Below are 19,657 nucleotides of genomic sequence, written 5' to 3'. Positions count from 1 at the left end.
TCAAATCTAAACCCTAAATCCTAAACCTTTAAATCTAGACCCTTCATTAAAAGTAGTGGTAAAAGTGGTTAGTGTAAACATGAAAAGTGGTACTATGAAAATGGTATTTTTGGCAATTTCTCCTAATACTATGTAAATTAAAAAAATTTGTCGGTTATAAATTGGATCGATTAAAAATATAATATGAATAATTATATTTTTATAAATATTTCACATAACTATATAATCATAAATCAATAATTTATATATATATATATCTTGTTCATATATATATATACAAGTGTACAAAGAATATATTCTATTGTTTGTTTTATATTTATAATGAATTTTGTTTTAATTTTTCTTTAAAATTTTATAATATTTTGATGATATTTAATATAATTATATCTAAAACACATTTAAACTGAATGATACATATCTCCAATATATTAACTAATATAATAAAAACGATAGGAATTTGAATTTATAAAATTGGATGAATATATAAATAATGAATCAACTATTTTTCTTGTTTTACAAAAAAAAAACAATTAATTTTAAAAAAAGAAATCTAAAAAACTGTAAATTAATAAAATATTATAGTTTCAACACTGTTTTTATCGGTTCAATTTATTTGTCCAACCCTATTTCTAATTTTATTATCCCACCAACCGAGTATTATTCAAACTGATCCGAAACAAAATTTTATCGGTTCTTAAAAGGTTTCTAAAATTTTTCTACCCAAATGATTCGATATCCGAAAGAACCGGCTAAACCGAACCAAATTCCATATCATTGATTATTGCGAAAGTGTAAAATCCCATTTGTTTCTAATTCACTTATGCACCCCTAATGTTTTAGAAAATTACATTAACACCCCTAAGCTTCAAAAGAAGGGAAGAAGCCCGGCTGGGTTCTGTCGAGGTTTATAGAAAATCTTGCAGATTCTCTTCTCTCTCTCTCTCTCTCTCTCTCTCTCTCTCTCTCTCTCACTTGAAAGACGAGCATGGTAGTCTCAAAAGCTAACAAACTAAGCTCAGTCTTCATTTCCCGAATTAAAAACTCGGCCCGATCTTCTACCTTCAAGAACAAAGACATCCCCGGAACTTCTCAAGCCGTCAAACACCTCCTCCGTTCCAAAATCTCTTCTTCTGGCACCACCAAAGGTTTGGGTTTTTCAAAATACAGACCCATCTCAATCTTGAACCCTTGTCTTAATAATGTTCCAACATCTTTTGTCCTCCTAGATCATGATGACGTAACGCCATTATCCGACCAAATATCCAATTTATTACACGGTATGTTTTGTCCTTCCTATCATTCAAGGTGATTCTGTTTTGGATCAATGATCTTAAAATCAATCACATTTTCAGTAGCCACTGACTCGTCGGAGACGAACGTATTGAAGATACCAAGTTTCAACGCCAAGCTCCCTATTGACATCTCCCTAAGATCCAAAGAGCTGTCTCGCGAAAGGAAAGAGAGACGCGTCTACAAGAAGAACGGCCTCTCACGACGTTTCGCGAAGATATTCAGAGACTCTGCTCACAAGCTAGGCACCGATGCCACCTTCGGCGCTTTCGACAGGGTGGCCAAAGAGATGAGTGTCACAGAGTACAACGCCATGATCGGTGTTTACTTAGAGCTCGCTGAGAAGAGTCATGATCTTGAGTACGCGCTTGGCCACATCGAGAAAGCTTTTGAGGTTTTGAAAACCATGAGGGACCGTGGGTTTCGGATTGAAGAAAGCGTCTACGGTCCTGTGCTTGAGTACTTGATTGATATGGATATGGTTGATGAGTTTTATGGTTTTAGAGATGTTATCAGCGAGACGAGGGATGGTTTGGTTGAGAGGCTTGGTTACTATGAAATGCTTCTTTGGATCCAACTTGGGGACGGAGAGAAAGTTGAGGAGCTTTGTGGTGATATTGATGGTAGTGGAGACAGTTTAACATTACTACAAGGTAAGAAGAAACCACTCTTCAGTTTTGTTTGCTCTCTTTCTCGGAAAATATTAACTTTTATTTTGATCTTTCAAAACCAGAAAGTTATTTGCTTGCACTGTGTAAGAAAGAGCAAAAGGACCATCTTCAGAGGCTCTTTGAGATTGTAGACATAACAAAAGTTAGTTCTTCAGACCTATTGGCGAACATATTTGGATACCTTGGCAAGTTTTCATTGGACTGTGTTGCGAGGAAGTTCCTCTGTGAACTAAGAGAAAGTGGTAAGGGAGAGCATTTGGCATAAACAGAGAACTTTTTTCTCAAACGTTGACTCATTGTGTACAATAACATGTAATATGTTTTTCTCATTAACATTTTGCAGATGAAGGAGTGAAGAACGTTTCAGATCTCATCTCTATCTATTCTACTTGCACCCCAAATCTGACGGTAAAGGGGACTTCTCATGCATGTTACTGACAAATCAGTGTTTAGATAACCAAACGCCTCCTAATTTTCTACAATTGAAGGTTGAGGATACCATCATAAAGTTCAACAAGATGCATGAAGAACTCGATGTTATACCTTCATCTACATCGTATGAAAAGCTTGTTAAGTATAGCTGTGACTCCAATGAGGTATTCTTTATGCTTATTGTATATTTATTTTCTTGCTTTTTTTTCTCTGGTTCTCTCCCTAATGGTTATTCCCTCCTTGCCATAGGTGGTCACTGCCCTTGATGTAGTTGAAAAAATGGGTGAAGCAGGTTTGACAATAACCGCAGATATTCTACATTCATTGCTACATGCCATTGATGAAGTTCTTGAGTTTAATTTGGTACGCATTGAATCTATTAACGGCAAGCTACTGAGAGAATAAGGTCACATAGAATATAGCTAAAAACGTTGGTTCATTTGTTACTATTGAGACTTTGAGATATCACCATAAACATCTTTTCCATAAAGCTGTTCATATTTTAAATGGAGTTAAGGAGTTTCCTAATACTTTAACTGTTTCAGGTGCGAAAAATCCATTCAATTATGTGCACAAAGAGTGTGAAACCAAGCAGTGAGAACTTCCGGAGCATGATACGTCTGTGCACTAGAATCAGAGATGTAACTTTCTTTCTACTTATTTCGTCTTTGAGTATATTCTCAAACCTTATAATACAAATGCAGAGATGCTTGTGCTGTCTCTTAGAGTTTCTTCTTTGTTTGTTTATCTCCAAACATAAAATTTTGATCTAAATCTTATGGTGTTATGTGCAGTTTGAAGGTGCATATAATATGCTTGGTAACTTGAAGAACTTCAATCTGGAACCAAACTCTAGCATGTTCAATTGTATATTGGCTGGATACTTCCGGGAGGTAATGATCTTAAGCTCCTAATTCTTTTTTTTTTCTTTTTTCGCAAATTTTGTGAGCTCCTATTGTTTCTCAGCTTGTGCTTTTTGTATGTTCTTGAAGAAAAATGTGTGCAGTGCGTTAATGGTCGTCAAGCAAATGAAAGAAGCTGGCGTTAAACCTGATTCCATAACTTATGGCTATCTAATAAACAACTGTAATCGGGAAGACACTATTACTAAGGTAAGTTTCAGATCTTTCGTCTAAAGTTGGAGTTATGTAAACACCACTACATAATCTTTACTCTCTCTATCTCTATGTTGTGACTGAGAAATATATATATGTGTGGTTTATTAGTACTACAATGAGATGAAGCAAGCAGGAGTTCAAGCTACTAAGCGAATTTACATGTCCCTAATAGATGCATATGCAGCATCTGGCCAGTTTGATAAGGCAAAACAGGTAAGCACACAAGCAGTCCTTTTATCTGTAAGTTAAGCAATTAGAGTAAGAGCTCAGGTTTTTGATTCTACCTTAGGTGCTCTTGGAACCGGATGTTCCGGCTAGATACCAAAATGAGCTGAAAAGTGAGCTTATATCTGCTCTTGCATCACATGGAAAAAGGGCAGATGCTTTGAGTATATATGAAGAAATGAAGAAAACCAACTGTCAAGTAGACCCAAAATCGATCATATCTCTCATTGTAAGTTTACAGTTGCATATATATAATATATAATATTGAGTGATTGATAACCAGTGATATGATTATCATCTCCGTAGGAATACTCTGATTTAGATGGAGATTTGAATACGTTGGTTCAACTGGCTGATGACCTGCAAGACGATAATAGTTGGATAGACGGTTTCTTTAGAATGATCTTGTTCGCTGTCCGCAATAGGAAGTCTAGGTACAGTAAATCACCCTTGCTCTATAATTAGTAACTACTGTTGACCACATTCTTTAATGTCTGATTCTTGATTTTCTCTATTTTTTTTTGTATAGCAATATTCTTGATCTGCTGAAGCGGAACAAGGTTAGATTGTCCAAGAAAGACATCCATGTGGAGTATCATTTCGACGAGGTTTGATTCTGTTTCTCTGCTTGGGTGTCTGGAAAATTGTTCCATGTAGTCATCTAAGATAACGAGGAGATGTCTCTAGTTATGTACAACCTTCACATTCCATGTTCTTGATTACTACTATTCAAGCTGGATACTGTAGCTAGTAGCTACCTTCTCTTTTTTACTGAATTTGTCTTGAGTACTTTAAGCCTCTCAGTGATTTGCTGTTTTTGGATCAGGTGTTTTGGGCAATCGCAGAGACGGAACCAACCGAGATGAAGCTGGGGATGGATTTGCTAAGATACATGAAAGAGGAGCTAGAGTTTGCTCCTTCGAGAAAATGTCTGGATTTTCTCTTACATGCTTGTGTTAATGCAAAGGACATGGAGAGCGGTTTATTGGTGTGGAAGGAGTACCAATCTGCAGCACTTCCTTGCAACGTCCTTAGCTTTCTTAGGCAAGCCACTCTTGTCCTCCTTTTAGCAAATATATGCACGTTTAGATTCGTAGTAAGAAGGAACAAACCAAAAGAAACAGTAGATTAGATCTATCTGTTTGCACAAAAGAGTTTTAAATTTAGCAAAGTGTTCAAAAGAATTCAGTTGATTAGAATGGTTTATGGTGTTTGGCAGGATGTATCAGGTTCTACTGGCTGCAGGGGATTTGGAAGGTGCCAAGAAATTGGTAACAAAAATTCCAAAAGATGACAAAGATGTACAACATGTCATTGAAGAAAGCCAGATTGTATATTCTCAGACACCTGAAAAGAAGAAATCGAACAAGAAAAGGATTGTCTTCCCAACAAAGTAGGAAAGTGGTATTGGCTGGTTTAAACACCCTCTGGTGTGATTTTGTACAGAAGAGGGACTCATACTCCATTCTAAAGCAGACTAGATTGGTAGGCTCTGCACAAGTCTTGACCGTTGAAAAGAAAACAGAGTAATATTATAGTTATTATTTTGTTGTTGTTAACTAAAGAGCATTCTTATAATTGCTTCTGCAACAATTTTTTGATGAACCAAATCACAACTTCTATTACTTCTGGAACCTAAAACATAATTGTTGCTGAACCAAATTATATTAGTTTCTGATTCAGTTTGATACACAAGATTAATCATTTTCACTCTGGTTTCTTCATGTTAAGGCAATTGTCTGCTGCTTGTCCAAATAGCTCTTGAACTTGCTTCAGCTCCTTCTCTGTCAAAGGTTACACCACTTTAGACCAGGCTCAACGTTGGAAGCATTTGCAAAAAAAGTGGAGAAAAGAAAAAAGAAAAATCCTACACTAAAACCACCCACGAGAATCTCCCTGCAATGGTAAATAATAACTAATCCTAGAGTGTTGTAGCAAGAAAAAAAAACTTTTTACCTGCAGCCTCTAGTTGCTTTTGGAGTTCTTGGCCAACAACATCGTTTTCCACCTAAAAAAAAAACCAGTAGAGAAGTAGACAGGAGTCAATTGTCAGAACCAGAAAACCAAAATTATTAGTAAACTTGTTAAACAAACCTGGAGTTCAGCGATTCTTTTGAGCTGAGCTTCTTCACCTCCTTCTGATAAAGGAAGTGCCGCAACCAAAGCATCAAACTTCACACAAAACAAGTACCGAGTCAAAGGAGAGAGATCAGATCATTATCTTTATCCATCTCATGCAAATGACTTAAAAAAATTCACATAATCTTTACTAAACTATGCATTGCAGCAAATATACCAAAGGGCATCCTAACTTTGCTGTGTTTCTATCTATCAATGATACACAAAGCTATAGGGAGGGTTTGATAAAGACGGCAATGGAGAAGGTGACAGGTGAGAGAAAAAAAAGAAACCTGTTTAGCAGCCTTGACTAAATCGGCACTGAGCTGCTTAGGTTGCTCAGGAAAAGCGGCGGTAGGATCTGCATCAGTAGCCGCCGTAGTAGCTGTAGCAGCGGCAGCAGCTGCAGCAGCGGTTGGTGGTTCAGGGTAATTAGGAGAAAGCTGAACGGGAGGTGCATCTCTTTGGAGAGTCCCAAAAGCATTGAAAGTGATTGCAGCTATGGAATTCACTTGTTCTTGCAACTGTGATATTATATCCATCTTCTTCTTCTTCTTAAACCTTTTAAGGAAAAAACACATAAAGTAAGATGTTACTTTCAGAGGAGGATCTAAGATATTCAAATGGGCGCAACATTGGTACTCTATCAAGATTCTATGTTTCAATTTTACTTGCGTGTTGCGAAATCCATCAAGACAGAACCATAAGCAACTCAATAACCTTTGTAGCTTTCGATTTCTTTTACAGAAAAAATGGGGTGGGAAAGGAAAACATTAAACTGAAGAAAACAACTACTTCTCTCCGAAAAGATTAGCGGAGTACATGGTTTAAGGAACAGGCTTTTACCCGTCGACAGGAGTTTCTCCGGTGACTACGCAGGAGAAGGTGTTCGGCGACGACAGAGAATAGCCTTTGTTTGGCGTTTTTGATTTTCGTTTACTTTGTTCTGAACTGCATTCTAGATTTGGGTAACAAGGCTTTTAAATGGGCCCTTGAATCTTGAAACAATTACGCTCTAGGTCACTTTTGTAGTTTTCAATATCAAAACAAGTCACATTCTTATACCACATCACTTTCTTCTAAATGCTCGTTACAAAGAAGAGGAAAGAAGTAGTTGTAGTTGACTCCCAACCGTAACACTTGTTAACTAGATAATAATATTGGCGGGATTTAATATAAGCCCTTGATCTGTATTAAATTTGGACGGCTCAGATTTATTTTTTAGATCTTGATAGGACAGTTTACTTGCTTCATCACGGGCCGTTGGATTAGTTTTAGTACCTTTAATATCGACGGCCTAGATTTTGCACAGGTTTTAACCTCTTCTCCATCTTCACCGTAACACTTCCGTCGGCTTATTTCACAGTCGCCGTTCACCATCGTAACACACGAATTTGTTGCTGGTTTTTGGAGTGTTAAGGTTTGTTACTTTTCTTAATCTGTTTCATCATCTGTTTATTAAGTTTTATCCATTGTTTTATTATCCAGAAGACCTAAACTTGATTATCTCTTGATTGTTTCTTAATCTGTTTCAGGCGTCGCCATGGCGGAGCACTGCATGATTATCGCCGGCGAGTGGGAGTCTTCTCCAGAAAACCACTGGGATTTCTCTATAGACAAAGAGTACATGACCAGAATTGTCCCATTTCGCAATGACATCACACTGACCGAATTACTGAAAAATGTTTTCAAGGAGTTCTTCGACAAGCCTGACATCATCCAAACTGATGTACTAAGCTATTTGCCACCGAAGAGGATACATAATAAGAGTTTGAAGTCAACAAATGCATCAAAGATGGTTATTATGTATATGTGGATACGCGTATTTTGTTGTACATGTGGATATAGAACTTTGATGTACATGTGGATAATGTACTTCTTTGTACATTGTTTTGAGATGAATTTCCATTCAATGTAAGCAGGATTATGTCATCCCACCAAACTCTCTGATGTCCATCTATTTCCATGACAGTCTTATTGACAGCTTAAAAAATCATGAAACCATCAAAGGAGCCATCTTTATTGAAGGGCCGAAGAATTTCATTGAAAAAAATAATTTTTTTAGAAGGAGGAAGCTGTTTATGCGACATATTCACCACCCACTATAGATAAGACGACTCAAATGTTCATGAGATAAAACGATTCCTAAGATATACAATCTTGTACACGTGTACAGTAAAATTTGTACACAACAACTCTTAAAAATTCATTATAAAATTATTTGTTGGAACGAGTACATGTTGATAACAAGACCTATGTACACGTTGCTATGACTTTGATCATCAGAATAATGTATATATCTATGTACACTATTTATTTATACCAATGTACATTAAGATAGTGTACACATGGATAACAAGACCTATGTACACTACTCATGTATACAATTTTACGATGCACATGAGGATAGTGTACAAGGGGGTGTGGCTTGATCATCAAAAATAATGTACATGTGTACAACGTGCCCTACGTACACTATAAAAGCTACATTGTACATTGAGGATACAATTTTGATTCACAATTCCTAATCTTTGTTTCTTGGTTCAGCACTTGTCTTGGAACATAGCTCCAATGTAAAGCATGTGTCTTGGGGCAGCAACACACATCATGTTGCATACATCAAACGGTTCAAGTCACCAACTGCATAGAGAGAGACAACACATGTAAGAATGACCTCCTAGTCATTTAGACATACAAAAAAATCATGCACAACAAAACAGCTTCAAGAAATCACATATTAAAGAACAGGGTGCACATTCAACCAGAAAGTATAAGAGGCTTATACATACACTTTTCAGCAGACACATGCTCTGCAACTCTAAGAAAAATTAGATATACAAAAAAATATCGTGAAGTTAGAGAAAATTATAATGAAAGGGTTCTAACCTGACTTTGTAGACTGAAAACTCCACGGCGTTGTGATTGTAAACAAAAAAAAGGACAAAAACTTAAGAACATTCACTAAACATAGCACACTTTTCAACTTGGAGTACACATTCTGACGCTTGCTCGGGTACCTATCGGTGGCGAACAACCTCTGCAGAAACTTCTCGTCCGGCCGTTGCTCCGCCGGTTCATCCTCTGGGTAAAAAAAATCAATTCTCTTTGCAGACACCAAACAAAATATAATTAGCAACCCCTGTTGAAATTTTCCTTACCGACGCAATGCTCTTTACCTTCGCACCTCCTCGTCGTCCTCATGCCTGAACCCTTGCCGGCGCTACGGCCCTCACTAAAAACAGAAACAAAGTCAGAACTCTGTTAATATTACAGACGGTCGTTCATCCCAACTACTAAACCCTACCCGCTAGAACACAAATCCAAAAAAATCAACCGATTAAACAGATGACTGCTCTTTCCCCGTACGCCGCCCACTCCTCCTCATCTCGTCGCCGTCGCCCAGATTTCTCTTTCGGAATCCCGTACGCCGCCTGAGTTTCGAAATCTCACTCGCCATATGCTTTGATTTCGCTTTCAGAGCACAAACCTACAGTTTTTTCTATCTATCCACTTTTTCTCGTAAAAAGAAAAGCACGAAGGAGGAAATGGAAATGAAAAAAAAAATATAAAACAAAAATGTTTTAGCCCAAAATTTCAAAATTCAAAACCCAAAAGAAGCCCTAAATACAAAAGTAAACTAAATAACATCTAGTTAACCGAAAAGGGTGCATACACGTATTGGACCACCAAAAAAATGCCTTGGTATAAGAATGTGACTTATCTTGACATTAAAAGTCAAAAAGTGACCCAATGTGTAAATTTCTCTTGAATCTTCATAATTGAACAATTCCTTTTTTTTTGTCAATCAATTCTCGTTTACTTTAATTTCATTTATTTGATTGTTAAAAAAAAAAAGAATGTGGCTCACATAATCGAGCTAAAAAGCCAAGTTAAAAAAAGCTCCCGTGGTGGACACAAGACTATCCTCAATTCACGGCCAAGAAAAATGAAATCATTTATTTCCACACTGAAAAAAAACCCATAAAAATATCAAACCCATCTTTTTTTCCTATCCTATTTTCCCCAACACACAAGTCACCCATAGAGAAAAAAAAAAAAAACAATCTTCTTCTCCTTGTACATCTCTCCTCATAGCCACAACAACAATGGCGTCTCTCCTCGCGAACGGCATCTCCAGCTTCTCACCACAACCCACACCCCTCGATTCCTCCAAATCCCCAAAATCCTTCCTCCCAAAACCCGACTCCTTCAAATTCCCCTCTTCCTCAAAAACCCTAATCCCATCTCCACGCCTCCTCAGACTCAGAGCCGACGTCGGCACAATCGAATCCAACCCCTCAGGTAACTCCTCATCCTCAACAACCTCCTCATCATCCACCGATAAACTCCAACAATACTTCCAAAACCTAGACTACGACAAAAAATACGGATTCGTCGAAGACATCGACTCCTTCACAATCCCCAAAGGCTTATCCGAAGAAACGATCAAATCAATCTCAAACCTCAAGGAAGAGCCAGCCTGGATGCTCGACTTCAGGTACAAGGCCTACGCCAAGTTCCTCACCCTAAAGGAGCCTCAATGGTCAGACAACCGTTACCCTCCCATCGACTTCAACAACATGTGCTACTACTCCGCCCCCAAAAAGAAACCGACTCTCAACAGCCTCGACGAAGCCGACCCCCAGCTCCTCGAGTACTTCGACAAACTCGGCGTGCCGTTAACGGAGCAGAAACGGTTAGCTAACGTCGCAGTCGACGCGGTCCTCGACAGCGTCTCCATCGCCACTACGCACAGGAAGACGCTGGAGAAGTCCGGCGTCATCTTCTGCTCGATATCCGAGGCGATCCGTGAGCATCCTGATCTGATCAAGAAGTATCTCGGGAGAGTCGTGCCTAACGACGATAACTACTATGCTTCTTTGAACTCCGCCGTGTTCAGCGACGGATCTTTCTGTTATATCCCTAAGAACACCAGGTGTCCTATGCCGATCTCGACTTATTTCCGGATCAACGCCATGGAGACTGGCCAGTTCGAGAGGACGCTGATCGTTGCCGAGGCAGGGAGCTTCGTTGAGTATCTTGAAGGGTGTACCGCTCCTTCTTACGATACGAATCAGCTCCACGCGGCGGTTGTTGAGCTTTACTGTGGGGAAGGAGCTGAGATTAAGTACTCCACTGTGCAGAACTGGTACGCGGGGGATGAGGAAGGGAGAGGAGGGATTTACAATTTCGTCACGAAGCGGGGGCTTTGCGCTGGGGACAGGTCCAAGATCTCGTGGACGCAGGTGGAGACGGGGTCGGCGATCACGTGGAAGTATCCGAGTGTGGTTCTGGAAGGGGATGATTCTGTTGGGGAGTTTTACTCTGTGGCGTTGACGAATAACTATCAGCAGGCGGATACGGGGACGAAGATGATTCATAAAGGGAAGAACACGAAGAGTAGGATCATTTCGAAAGGTATATCGGCGGGGAACTCGAGGAACTGTTACCGTGGTCTTGTTCAGGTTCAGTCCAAAGCTGAGAATGCTAAGAACACTTCGGTTTGTGACTCTATGCTTATTGGTGATAAAGCAGCTGCTAATACCTATCCTTACATCCAGGTATACCATTGTTTTATATGATCCAATTTGTATTATAATAGGTCTGAACTTATTGTGTTGTGGGTTTGAAACAATTGACAGGTTAAGAACCCATCGGCGAAAGTTGAGCATGAAGCGAGTACTTCGAAGATTGGAGAAGATCAGCTTTTCTATTTCCAGCAGAGAGGAATTGATCATGAGAGAGCGTTAGCGGCGATGATCTCTGGGTTCTGCAGAGATGTTTTCAACAAGCTGCCTGATGAGTTTGGAGCCGAAGTTAACCAGCTTATGAGCATCAAGCTTGAAGGATCGGTGGGTTAGAAAACAGAGAGACTCACAGTTACAGGAGATTATAAAAACAGTCTTTGTTGTGCATCTCAATAAACCTTTTCTTCTGGGTGTTTTTACCTAGTTTCAGTATGTAATACTTTGTGCTATGTAATGTTTTTGATAGCTTCATGTGAACCATATGACAGGCATTGTTAATATTATAACACTTGCTTAAAACGTGAAAACAATAATGTTTACATTAAGTGCTATTTTTAATAAAAGTTTTGTGTACAACAAACTTATTTTTATTCAGTTTGTGGCATTTTTTCGAAGAATTACAATCTTCAAGAAGTGAATTTGCTGTTAGAGATTTTCCTTTGGTCTCTGGAAGAAGCTGTTCTGTTCATATCCTCAAGCCTTGTCACTGGCAAACATCAGAAACGTTCTCTGCGATTTTATTATTTTCCTCAATAGAAATTGTAAGAAAATCATTTATTTTAATTATTTAAGTTGCACATATATGCCTAGTTGTATAGTAGTATTGAAAAATCACCTGAGCTCCATTGAATCAAGAAAAAGAAATTAAGCAATGAGACATGCACTTATAGAGGAAGATGAAGTAGATACAAAATTAAAGTTCTACGAGTTCAGGATCTCAGGAATCATCAGCTCACTATGACCACACCGTAAAAGCCACACAGACAAATACTTGTTGAAACAGATATAGCTAGCTGTTAATGTAAGATAAACAAGCTACGCTATGTAGAACACACAGTAGTACAGGGTTATTCAATTCCAAGAAATACGACTATATTTATTCTTTCAAAAGCTCTTACACGTTCTTCTTAAAAGCAATAAATCAAACAAGCTCAAGACAAACCTCGACTTGTTTGCTAGTCAACTCGTTCAGAGATCTAAGACAGACTCTGAACCACCTAAGCTCTTAACCCCTAGATGCTTTGCTTCTCCTTCTTGGGACGTACAAAACTCTCTATTGCTAAAAGCTCTCCCTGTGTGTTAACCGGCAACACATTGCCAACGCTTCCTTTATATATCTTTCAGGAAGCCCTAGATCTAATCTATCTACCCAATGGAAACTTTCCATTTCTTCTACTTCAGCGAATAAGCCAATCTTCCTTTTCTTTTTAGATCGATTGCTTCTTCTTCAAGTCTTCCTTTAATGTCCCTCTTCATTAAATCTTCTTTTAATGCATCGGTCTTGATACGTGCTTCTCACGAACCACCTCTCTGATGTAGTAGTTCATGTCACTCTTCATGAACTACTTCAGCTCTGCTACATCATCGTCTTCCCATACACCTTCAATCTCCCCCTTTTTAATTCGTCGTCTCACAAGTACCTGAGATAGAAGACAAGAACCAACCACACACAACAGCACCAGTATATATGTCTAAACGTTAATCCAACCAACTCAAGACAATTAAGAACATACTTATATTATCCTAAAAACGGGTTTAAGCAAAGTAAAACATAATATCAAAAGATAGCATATGCAAATGCTCCCCCATAATCTTAGCCAGTCTGAAAACATGGATAACAAGGAATTGCAACAAGTGGTGCAATTGAAATAACATAGACATGAAAACAAAGCAACAAAACACAGCTCCCCCACAATCTTGGTCTTCTACATCCTAGTCTTCTTCTTCTCCCCCTGCTTGTGAGCACACGGATTAAAAACACCAAGAAAAATACCTCACATATTCATAAGGATAGGGATACTAACCTGCTACAGCACTCTGAAGATCCTGAACTATCTCAGCTAGCGCTTGAAGGGCTCGTGTTGTGTCCTGTAGTGCCACTTGCAAATCAACACGGCTGAGTGGTCCTTGAGGGATGGCAACTGATCCAAGTTCATAAAGGGATACACGACGTGGTGCAGTTCTGGAGCTTGGTGTAGCAGTTCGTGGAGCAGGGATCGGAGCAGGAGATGCCTGACAGGTTGTCCTTGCAGAGCTTCTCTTTGGTTCAGCTTTAGCTGGTCCCTTTCCTTTTGCCAGTCTCTGCTCATAGATCTCGCCCACTCGTTTATCCTTCTTGTAGAGAACCGGACGTTGGAGCTTGTCACTAGGATAGGATGGAACCGCCTGCTGACTTTGAAGAAGTGCCATGATCAAGCGAGGGAAGATCAACCAGCGGGCATCATTGACTTGAATCACTCCAAGATTAAGAATCTGTCTGAACATCATCTTCCCCAAATCAACACGGACTCCATGAGCCATCTTGTAGATCAGTCTTGCTCTCTCAAGTGAGACATATGTCTTGTGAGTCGAGGGAATCCAGTTGTATGCAGCTATGATCATCAAGGCCCCGTAGCATGGAGTAAGGTCCGCTGTAGTGAGACCATCCCATTCTGTCTTTGTATCTCCGGTGATGAAAGAAGCTAACTCAGTTACCGAGATATCATCCAACGTTGCGGCTTCCTCCTCTTCTTCCTCAGTAAGTGGTTCCCAATCTATGGCATTATTGAGGTGCGCAGGTGAGAACTTGTACTCTTGTCCCCGTACAGAGACAACCACTTCATCAACATCCGCTTCAGCTTTAGTACTCGGCAGACCTGCATAGAACTCAGCTACAACTTGCTCAACATACACTGCAAGATTCGAGACAGTTGATTCCATAGATCCTTTCTTGATAACGGCCAAGTAACCCCACTGATCAGCTTCCTTCAGATCCACCGAACGCTCAGCAAGTACCTTACGCTTAAGGAACTGATCATACCTTTTCTTGATGAGAGGAGGCATTGGTTCAGCACTTTTATCACCAGACCTTCTCGATCTCAGCTGAGGCGAGGCTCCTGCTTCCTTAGCCAAATATGGAGACTTGGCTGCATCTTCTGGTGTGAGAAACTGAGATTGAGTTGGTGTACTAGACTCCCCTGTCTTTCTCTGTTTCCCAGAGCGCAACCCTAATCTCTTCAGCACCCGTTTCTTCCTCCTTTCCTTCTGGGAAGCTTCATCTGATTCAGAACCCACAGTAACAGCATCATCCTTGGGTTCATCGTCCACTTTCTTGGCTGAATCAGACTCAGCTTCACTTAGCTCCTTCTCAACTTCAATGATCGCCAGAGGTAGAGCAGATTCATCCTTTTCTTCTGGTGATTTAGCAGTGACCGGAACATCTTGAATGGCAGCACCAGTGGATCCGATTTGCGGTTGCGGATCTGCTTCAGGAACCTTCACAGATGGCTCCTCTCCAAGACCTGGAGTCCTTTCATCGCTCTCCTCTGAAGGGGCTTTCTCATTAGCGGTATTGAATGAGTCAAGCTCCTCGGTGACCTCAGGGAGTGCATCGGAGACGGGCATATCGTTTCTCGGTGGAGGCGATTCAGGTTCGCCATCAGCGAGTAACCTTCGACTTCCTTCAGCCTCTGCATGCTTTTCTTCCTTGGATGATTCGGCTTGTTGAGCTGATTTCTTTCCTTTCCCCATGATAGATGTCAGTTTCTGTGTGAGAATCGTGTGAGAGGTGAAGAGAGGCTGCGAGATTGAGCTTCTTAAGCACGATGGAGATTTTCTAGGGCTTGTTCCCCACTACTTCCCTTAACGGAATAAAACTGAATCAACTTTTTCTGATATTGCAGATCTGGTCCCTGACTTTTTATCCTCTCCTTTGCATGCCTACAACATTTTAATTTCTCTCATCCAAACACACAAACATTAGGCACATTCGTGAATTATTAATGTATCATCAGACTTTCAAGATAGTAATAAAACACAAGTCACAACTCACAATTGGCTGAATCAAGATTACTATAAAGCATTAGATCAATTCAGTTCAGTTACCATTTGTGTGAAGTGCTTCACGAGTTGCCTCAGTGCGTGATTCAAGCTGCACATATAACTCTTCCTAGATCTTATATTCTGGTGCAGCCGATTGTCTTTTTATGGCTAGCTTTCACATTGATATGCCTTCATCAATGCTGCCGGTTTTCATTCTTTATTCTCGTGCTGTGAAACCCCTGTTGTTTCCCATCATGAATCAATCAAAATTTTTTTTTTTTTTTATTTTCTGAGCATCTTTCTGTATCATTGCTGGCTCTTTTTATTGAGAGGGGGGGCCACAGATTGACGTGAAACCTGTACCATTACAACATTGACGGCATATCAAGCAGCTCTTTTCCACAGCGTTCTCGGGTTCCAAAACCAATCTGAATCATATGTACATCCCGAATCAGCACCTGCACTATTCTCTGCACAACTTGACTCAACAATCAAGATTACACACACCAATTGCATTTCTTAATGTGATAAATCGATTAAATTCAAGAGATTTAGTGAATATATCAGCCAACTGCAAATCAGTAACTACATGTTCGATTACTACCTGATTGTCTTCAACTAATTCTCTGATGAAGTGGTGCCTTATGTCAATGTGCTTCGTCCTTGAATGTTGGACCGGATTCCTCGAGATATCAATTGCACTTTTGTTGTCACAATACACAAGAAAGGGACCCGATTGCATTCCATAATCAGCTGACATCTGCTTCATCCAGATAAGTTGTGAGCAACAGCTACCCATGGCAATATATTCTGCTTCCGCCGTAGAGAGTGATACAGAGTTCTGCTTCTTGCTCAGCCACGAGATAAGATTGTTTCCAAGAAAGAAACATCCTCCACTGGTACTCTTTCTATCATCAGCACATCCTGCCCAATCAGCATCACAGTATCCCACCAAGTTCTTGTTGGAATTCTTCGAGTAATACACGCCCAAGCTCTCTGTTCCTTTGACGTACTTGATGATCCTCTTAACTGCATTCAGGTGTGATACCTTTGGCTTAGCTTGATATCGTGCACACACACCGACACTGAATGACAAATCCGGTCGACTCGCAGTTAAGTACAATAGACTGCCAATCATCCCTCGATAGAGCTTGACATCCACATCTTCTCCTGCTTCATCTCGTGCCAGCTTCAGTGATGTACTCATGGGTGTCTTAGACACTTTGGAGTTCTCCATACCAAATCGCTTTACCAAACTGTTAGCGTATACACTCTGAGATATGAAGACACCTTTCTCTGACTGAGACACTTGAAGTCCAAGAAAGTACTTCAGTTCACCACACATGCTCATCTCAAACTCTTGAGTCATATTCTGAACAAACTCATCCACCAGCTTCTGTGACGTGCCTCCAAAGATAATGTCATCCACATAGATTTGAACAATGATTATCTCTTTTCCAACTTCCTTGAAGAACAGCGTCTTGTCTATACTCCCTCTGATATACTCCGCTTCTAACAGAAACCTTGTGAGTCGTTCATACCATGCACGCGGTGCTTGCTTCAACCCATATAATGCTTTCTTCAGTCGATACACATAATCATGATGCACTGGGTCCTCAAATCCCTTTGGCTGCTCAACATAGACTTCCTCCTGAAGGACTCCATTTAGGAAAGCACTTTTCACATCCATTTGATGCACTTTGAAATTCAGAATGCACGCCATTCCCAGAAATAACCGAATGGATTCCAATCTTGCAACTGGGGCAAAGGTTTCTTCAAAGTCTACTCCTTCAATCTGTGAGTATCCTTGAGCTACAAGCCTTGCCTTGTTACGAACTACTTCTCCATGCTCATCAGTCTTGTTCTTGAATATCCATTTAGTGCCAACCACGTTTACTCCTTTAGGTCTAGCAACCAGTTCCCACACATCGTTCCTGGTGAATTGCTCAAGTTCTTCCTCCATCGCGACAATCCAATATTCATCACGTAGTGCTTCAGTGTGTGTCTTAGGTTCTATTGATGAAACGAAACATGCGAACTGCACCATTTCTTTAAAGTTGATCACCTTTCCACGCGTTTTTCGTCCTTCTTCAATTCCTCCAATCACATCAGACTTCGAATGATTGCGATGAACTTGCTGAATCACTGGTTGCGGTACTGTATCTGAGATCGGACCTTCCTCAATGACTTCAGTCGCAGCTATGGATGATCCACCTTCTTCCTCTTCATCTGATCCCATGTCATCACCTACAACCACAGACAAATCATCAAATACAACATTAACTGATTCTTTAATTGATTCTGTCCGTTTGTTGTAGACTCGGTATGCTGAACTAGACTGTGCATAACCCAGAAAAAGTCCTTCATCACTTCTTGAGTCAAACTTCCCAAGGTAGTCCTTGTCATTCAGTATGTAGCACCTGCATCCAAAAACATGAAAGTAACTAAGATTAGGAGTTTTGCCTGTCCACATCTCATATGGTGTCTTTGTTGTCCCTTTTCTGACATACACACGGTTGATTGTGTAACACGCCGTGCTGAGTGCTTCAGCCCAGAACCTCTTGGCTATCTTGTTACCATGGAGCATTGCTCTTCCCATTTCCTGTAGAGTTCTATTCTTTCGTTCAACCACTCCATTTTGCTGAGGTGTCCAAGGTGCTGCAAACTGGTGAGCTATTCCTCTTGATTCAAGAAAGGTAGTCATGGCTTCATTCTCGAATTCTCCTCCATGATCACTGCGTATCTTCTTGATTCCTCCCTTTTCATTTATGTGTTGAAGCGCCCAGATTTTGAAACTTTCAGACACTTCTGACTTTTCCCTGAGAAAACGAACCCAAGTGAACCTGGTGTAGTCATCCACTAGTACAAACACGTACTTCTTTCCTCCGATACTCTCGGTTTGCATAGGACCCATGAGATCCATGTGAACTAGATCCAATGGTGCCTTTGCCTGAACATCTGGTACCTTTTTGTGTTGTATCTTGACTTGCTTTCCCTCATTGCATGCACCACACACAATCTTGTCATCGATCTTGAGTTTGGGTACTCCTCGAACCAAGTCGTTGCACACTAGATTCGTTAGATTCCTGAAGTTCATATGTCCCAAACGTCTGTGCCATAGATCAATATTCCCTTGAGCTGACAAGCACTTAACCTTCTTTTCCCACATGTAGCAGTTATTGCCAGATCTCACACCTTGTAGTACTGTTACACCATGTTGGTTTATGGCACGACAATCAATTGCTGAGAAGCACACCGTAAGTCCGTCATCACACAGTTGACTCACGCTGATCAGATTAGCCTTTAATCCTTTGACAAAGTAGACATTCACCAATTTAGGTACTTCTGAGTTACACGTTGTACCTTTGCCTTGAATGACACCACATCCTCCATCTCCAAAGGTTACCTTTCCTCCTTTTACTTTTGACACTTTGTCTAGATACTCAATGTTTCCTGTCATGTGTCTAGAGCATCCACTGTCGAAGTACCATGGTTCCTCAGATTCAGAATCACTTGACACTCGCGCCATGTTACATCGTATGGTGCTTCTCGGCTCAGTCACTATCTTAGGATACAAGTCGGTTTTCTTCATCCAGCCTCGAGAAGTCTTCCCTATTCTCCAAAACTTGTGTTGTCTCCATACTTGTTTGACCCGTTCCAGATACTTGTAGCAATATCTCTTGTAATGACCAAACTTCCCACAGAAGAAACATCCACTTATCTGAGCTGGAGTAGTTTGTGTCTTAGCTTCTTCAGCATGCGCAAAACCTCCAGACACAAAGCGTGTTGTACCTGTTGAGCTATTCTGTCTTCCAGTGTAACCAAGTCCCATCAATGAGTTTTCAGTTCTTCCACTGCTCAGAATCTTGTCAAGTTGCTTGGTTCCCGTGAGCATCTTAATCTTCCGATATTGCTGATCTAATTCAGCTTGAAGATCAGCTGCTCTCTTTCTTTCAGCCAGTAGTTCTTCTCTGAGCTCGTCCGCTTGCTTAGACAGGACCAATTTTTCTTTAATCAGATTCACACTTTCCTTAGCCAACTCAGCTTCTCTGTTGAGGTCATCCTTCAACACTTGTACTTCAACTTCCAGTCGTGCCTTCTCTTTAGCCAATGCCAAATTCTCTGTTCCCAGCTTCACTAGCGTCTCTCGAACTTCCTTGTAGCTTTCATCTAAGTCATTTTCTTGCTCAGCCTCACTCTCAGATCCTGAGTCACACTCCACGATTCCTAGAAACGCCACAAAGTTGTTCACTTC

At 40.3% G+C, this 19,657-nt stretch overlaps 4 protein-coding genes across 5 annotated transcripts; 2 read left to right on the top strand and 2 right to left on the bottom strand.

The window, feature by feature from the left end:
* The first annotated feature begins 909 nt into the window (after nucleotides 1–909).
* On the top strand, nucleotides 910–5,431 carry LOC108823642 (pentatricopeptide repeat-containing protein At4g04790, mitochondrial). Its single transcript, XM_018596893.2, has 16 exons — nucleotides 910–1,145; nucleotides 1,227–1,277; nucleotides 1,353–1,943; nucleotides 2,024–2,203; nucleotides 2,305–2,369; nucleotides 2,450–2,557; nucleotides 2,643–2,756; nucleotides 2,939–3,034; nucleotides 3,188–3,286; nucleotides 3,386–3,505; nucleotides 3,620–3,724; nucleotides 3,801–3,965; nucleotides 4,043–4,170; nucleotides 4,266–4,344; nucleotides 4,563–4,780; nucleotides 4,956–5,431. The coding sequence occupies exons 1-16, from the start codon at nucleotides 986–988 to the stop codon at nucleotides 5,131–5,133; spliced, it is 2,457 nt and encodes an 818-aa protein (XP_018452395.2). The 5' UTR covers nucleotides 910–985; the 3' UTR covers nucleotides 5,134–5,431.
* On the bottom strand, nucleotides 5,254–6,856 carry LOC108823643 (mediator of RNA polymerase II transcription subunit 21). 2 transcript variants are annotated; one of them, XM_018596896.2, is made up of 5 exons: nucleotides 6,701–6,856; nucleotides 6,148–6,415; nucleotides 5,831–5,908; nucleotides 5,693–5,744; nucleotides 5,254–5,520 (listed from the first exon to the last, which is right to left on the bottom strand). In XM_018596896.2, the coding sequence occupies exons 2-5, from the start codon at nucleotides 6,394–6,396 to the stop codon at nucleotides 5,444–5,446; spliced, it is 456 nt and encodes a 151-aa protein (XP_018452398.2). In that variant the 5' UTR covers nucleotides 6,397–6,415; nucleotides 6,701–6,856; the 3' UTR covers nucleotides 5,254–5,443. The 2 variants fall into 2 exon arrangements, with proteins under 2 accessions (XP_018452398.2, XP_018452397.2); XM_018596895.2 differs by having other exon boundaries at nucleotides 6,677–6,803.
* A 3,005-nt stretch (nucleotides 6,857–9,861) lies between these two features.
* LOC108827926 (UPF0051 protein ABCI8, chloroplastic) lies at nucleotides 9,862–11,927 on the top strand. Its single transcript, XM_018601445.2, has 2 exons — nucleotides 9,862–11,415; nucleotides 11,497–11,927. The coding sequence occupies exons 1-2, from the start codon at nucleotides 9,961–9,963 to the stop codon at nucleotides 11,713–11,715; spliced, it is 1,674 nt and encodes a 557-aa protein (XP_018456947.2). The 5' UTR covers nucleotides 9,862–9,960; the 3' UTR covers nucleotides 11,716–11,927.
* Nucleotides 11,928–12,457: 530 nt separating this feature from the next.
* LOC130500331 (uncharacterized) lies at nucleotides 12,458–15,440 on the bottom strand. Its single transcript, XM_056995268.1, has 2 exons — nucleotides 13,407–15,440; nucleotides 12,458–13,334 (listed from the first exon to the last, which is right to left on the bottom strand). Exons 1-2 carry the CDS (start codon nucleotides 15,109–15,111, stop codon nucleotides 13,315–13,317), a joined length of 1,725 nt encoding a protein of 574 aa, XP_056851248.1. The 5' UTR covers nucleotides 15,112–15,440; the 3' UTR covers nucleotides 12,458–13,314.
* Nucleotides 15,441–19,657: the final 4,217 nt, after the last annotated feature.

Source organism: Raphanus sativus, chromosome 9 (assembly GCF_000801105.2).
Source record: "Raphanus sativus cultivar WK10039 chromosome 9, ASM80110v3, whole genome shotgun sequence".
NCBI lineage: Eukaryota > Viridiplantae > Streptophyta > Magnoliopsida > Brassicales > Brassicaceae > Raphanus > Raphanus sativus.
The sequence above is the reverse complement of the archived record's forward strand: the minus strand, read 5'-3'. Positions and strand labels throughout refer to the sequence as shown.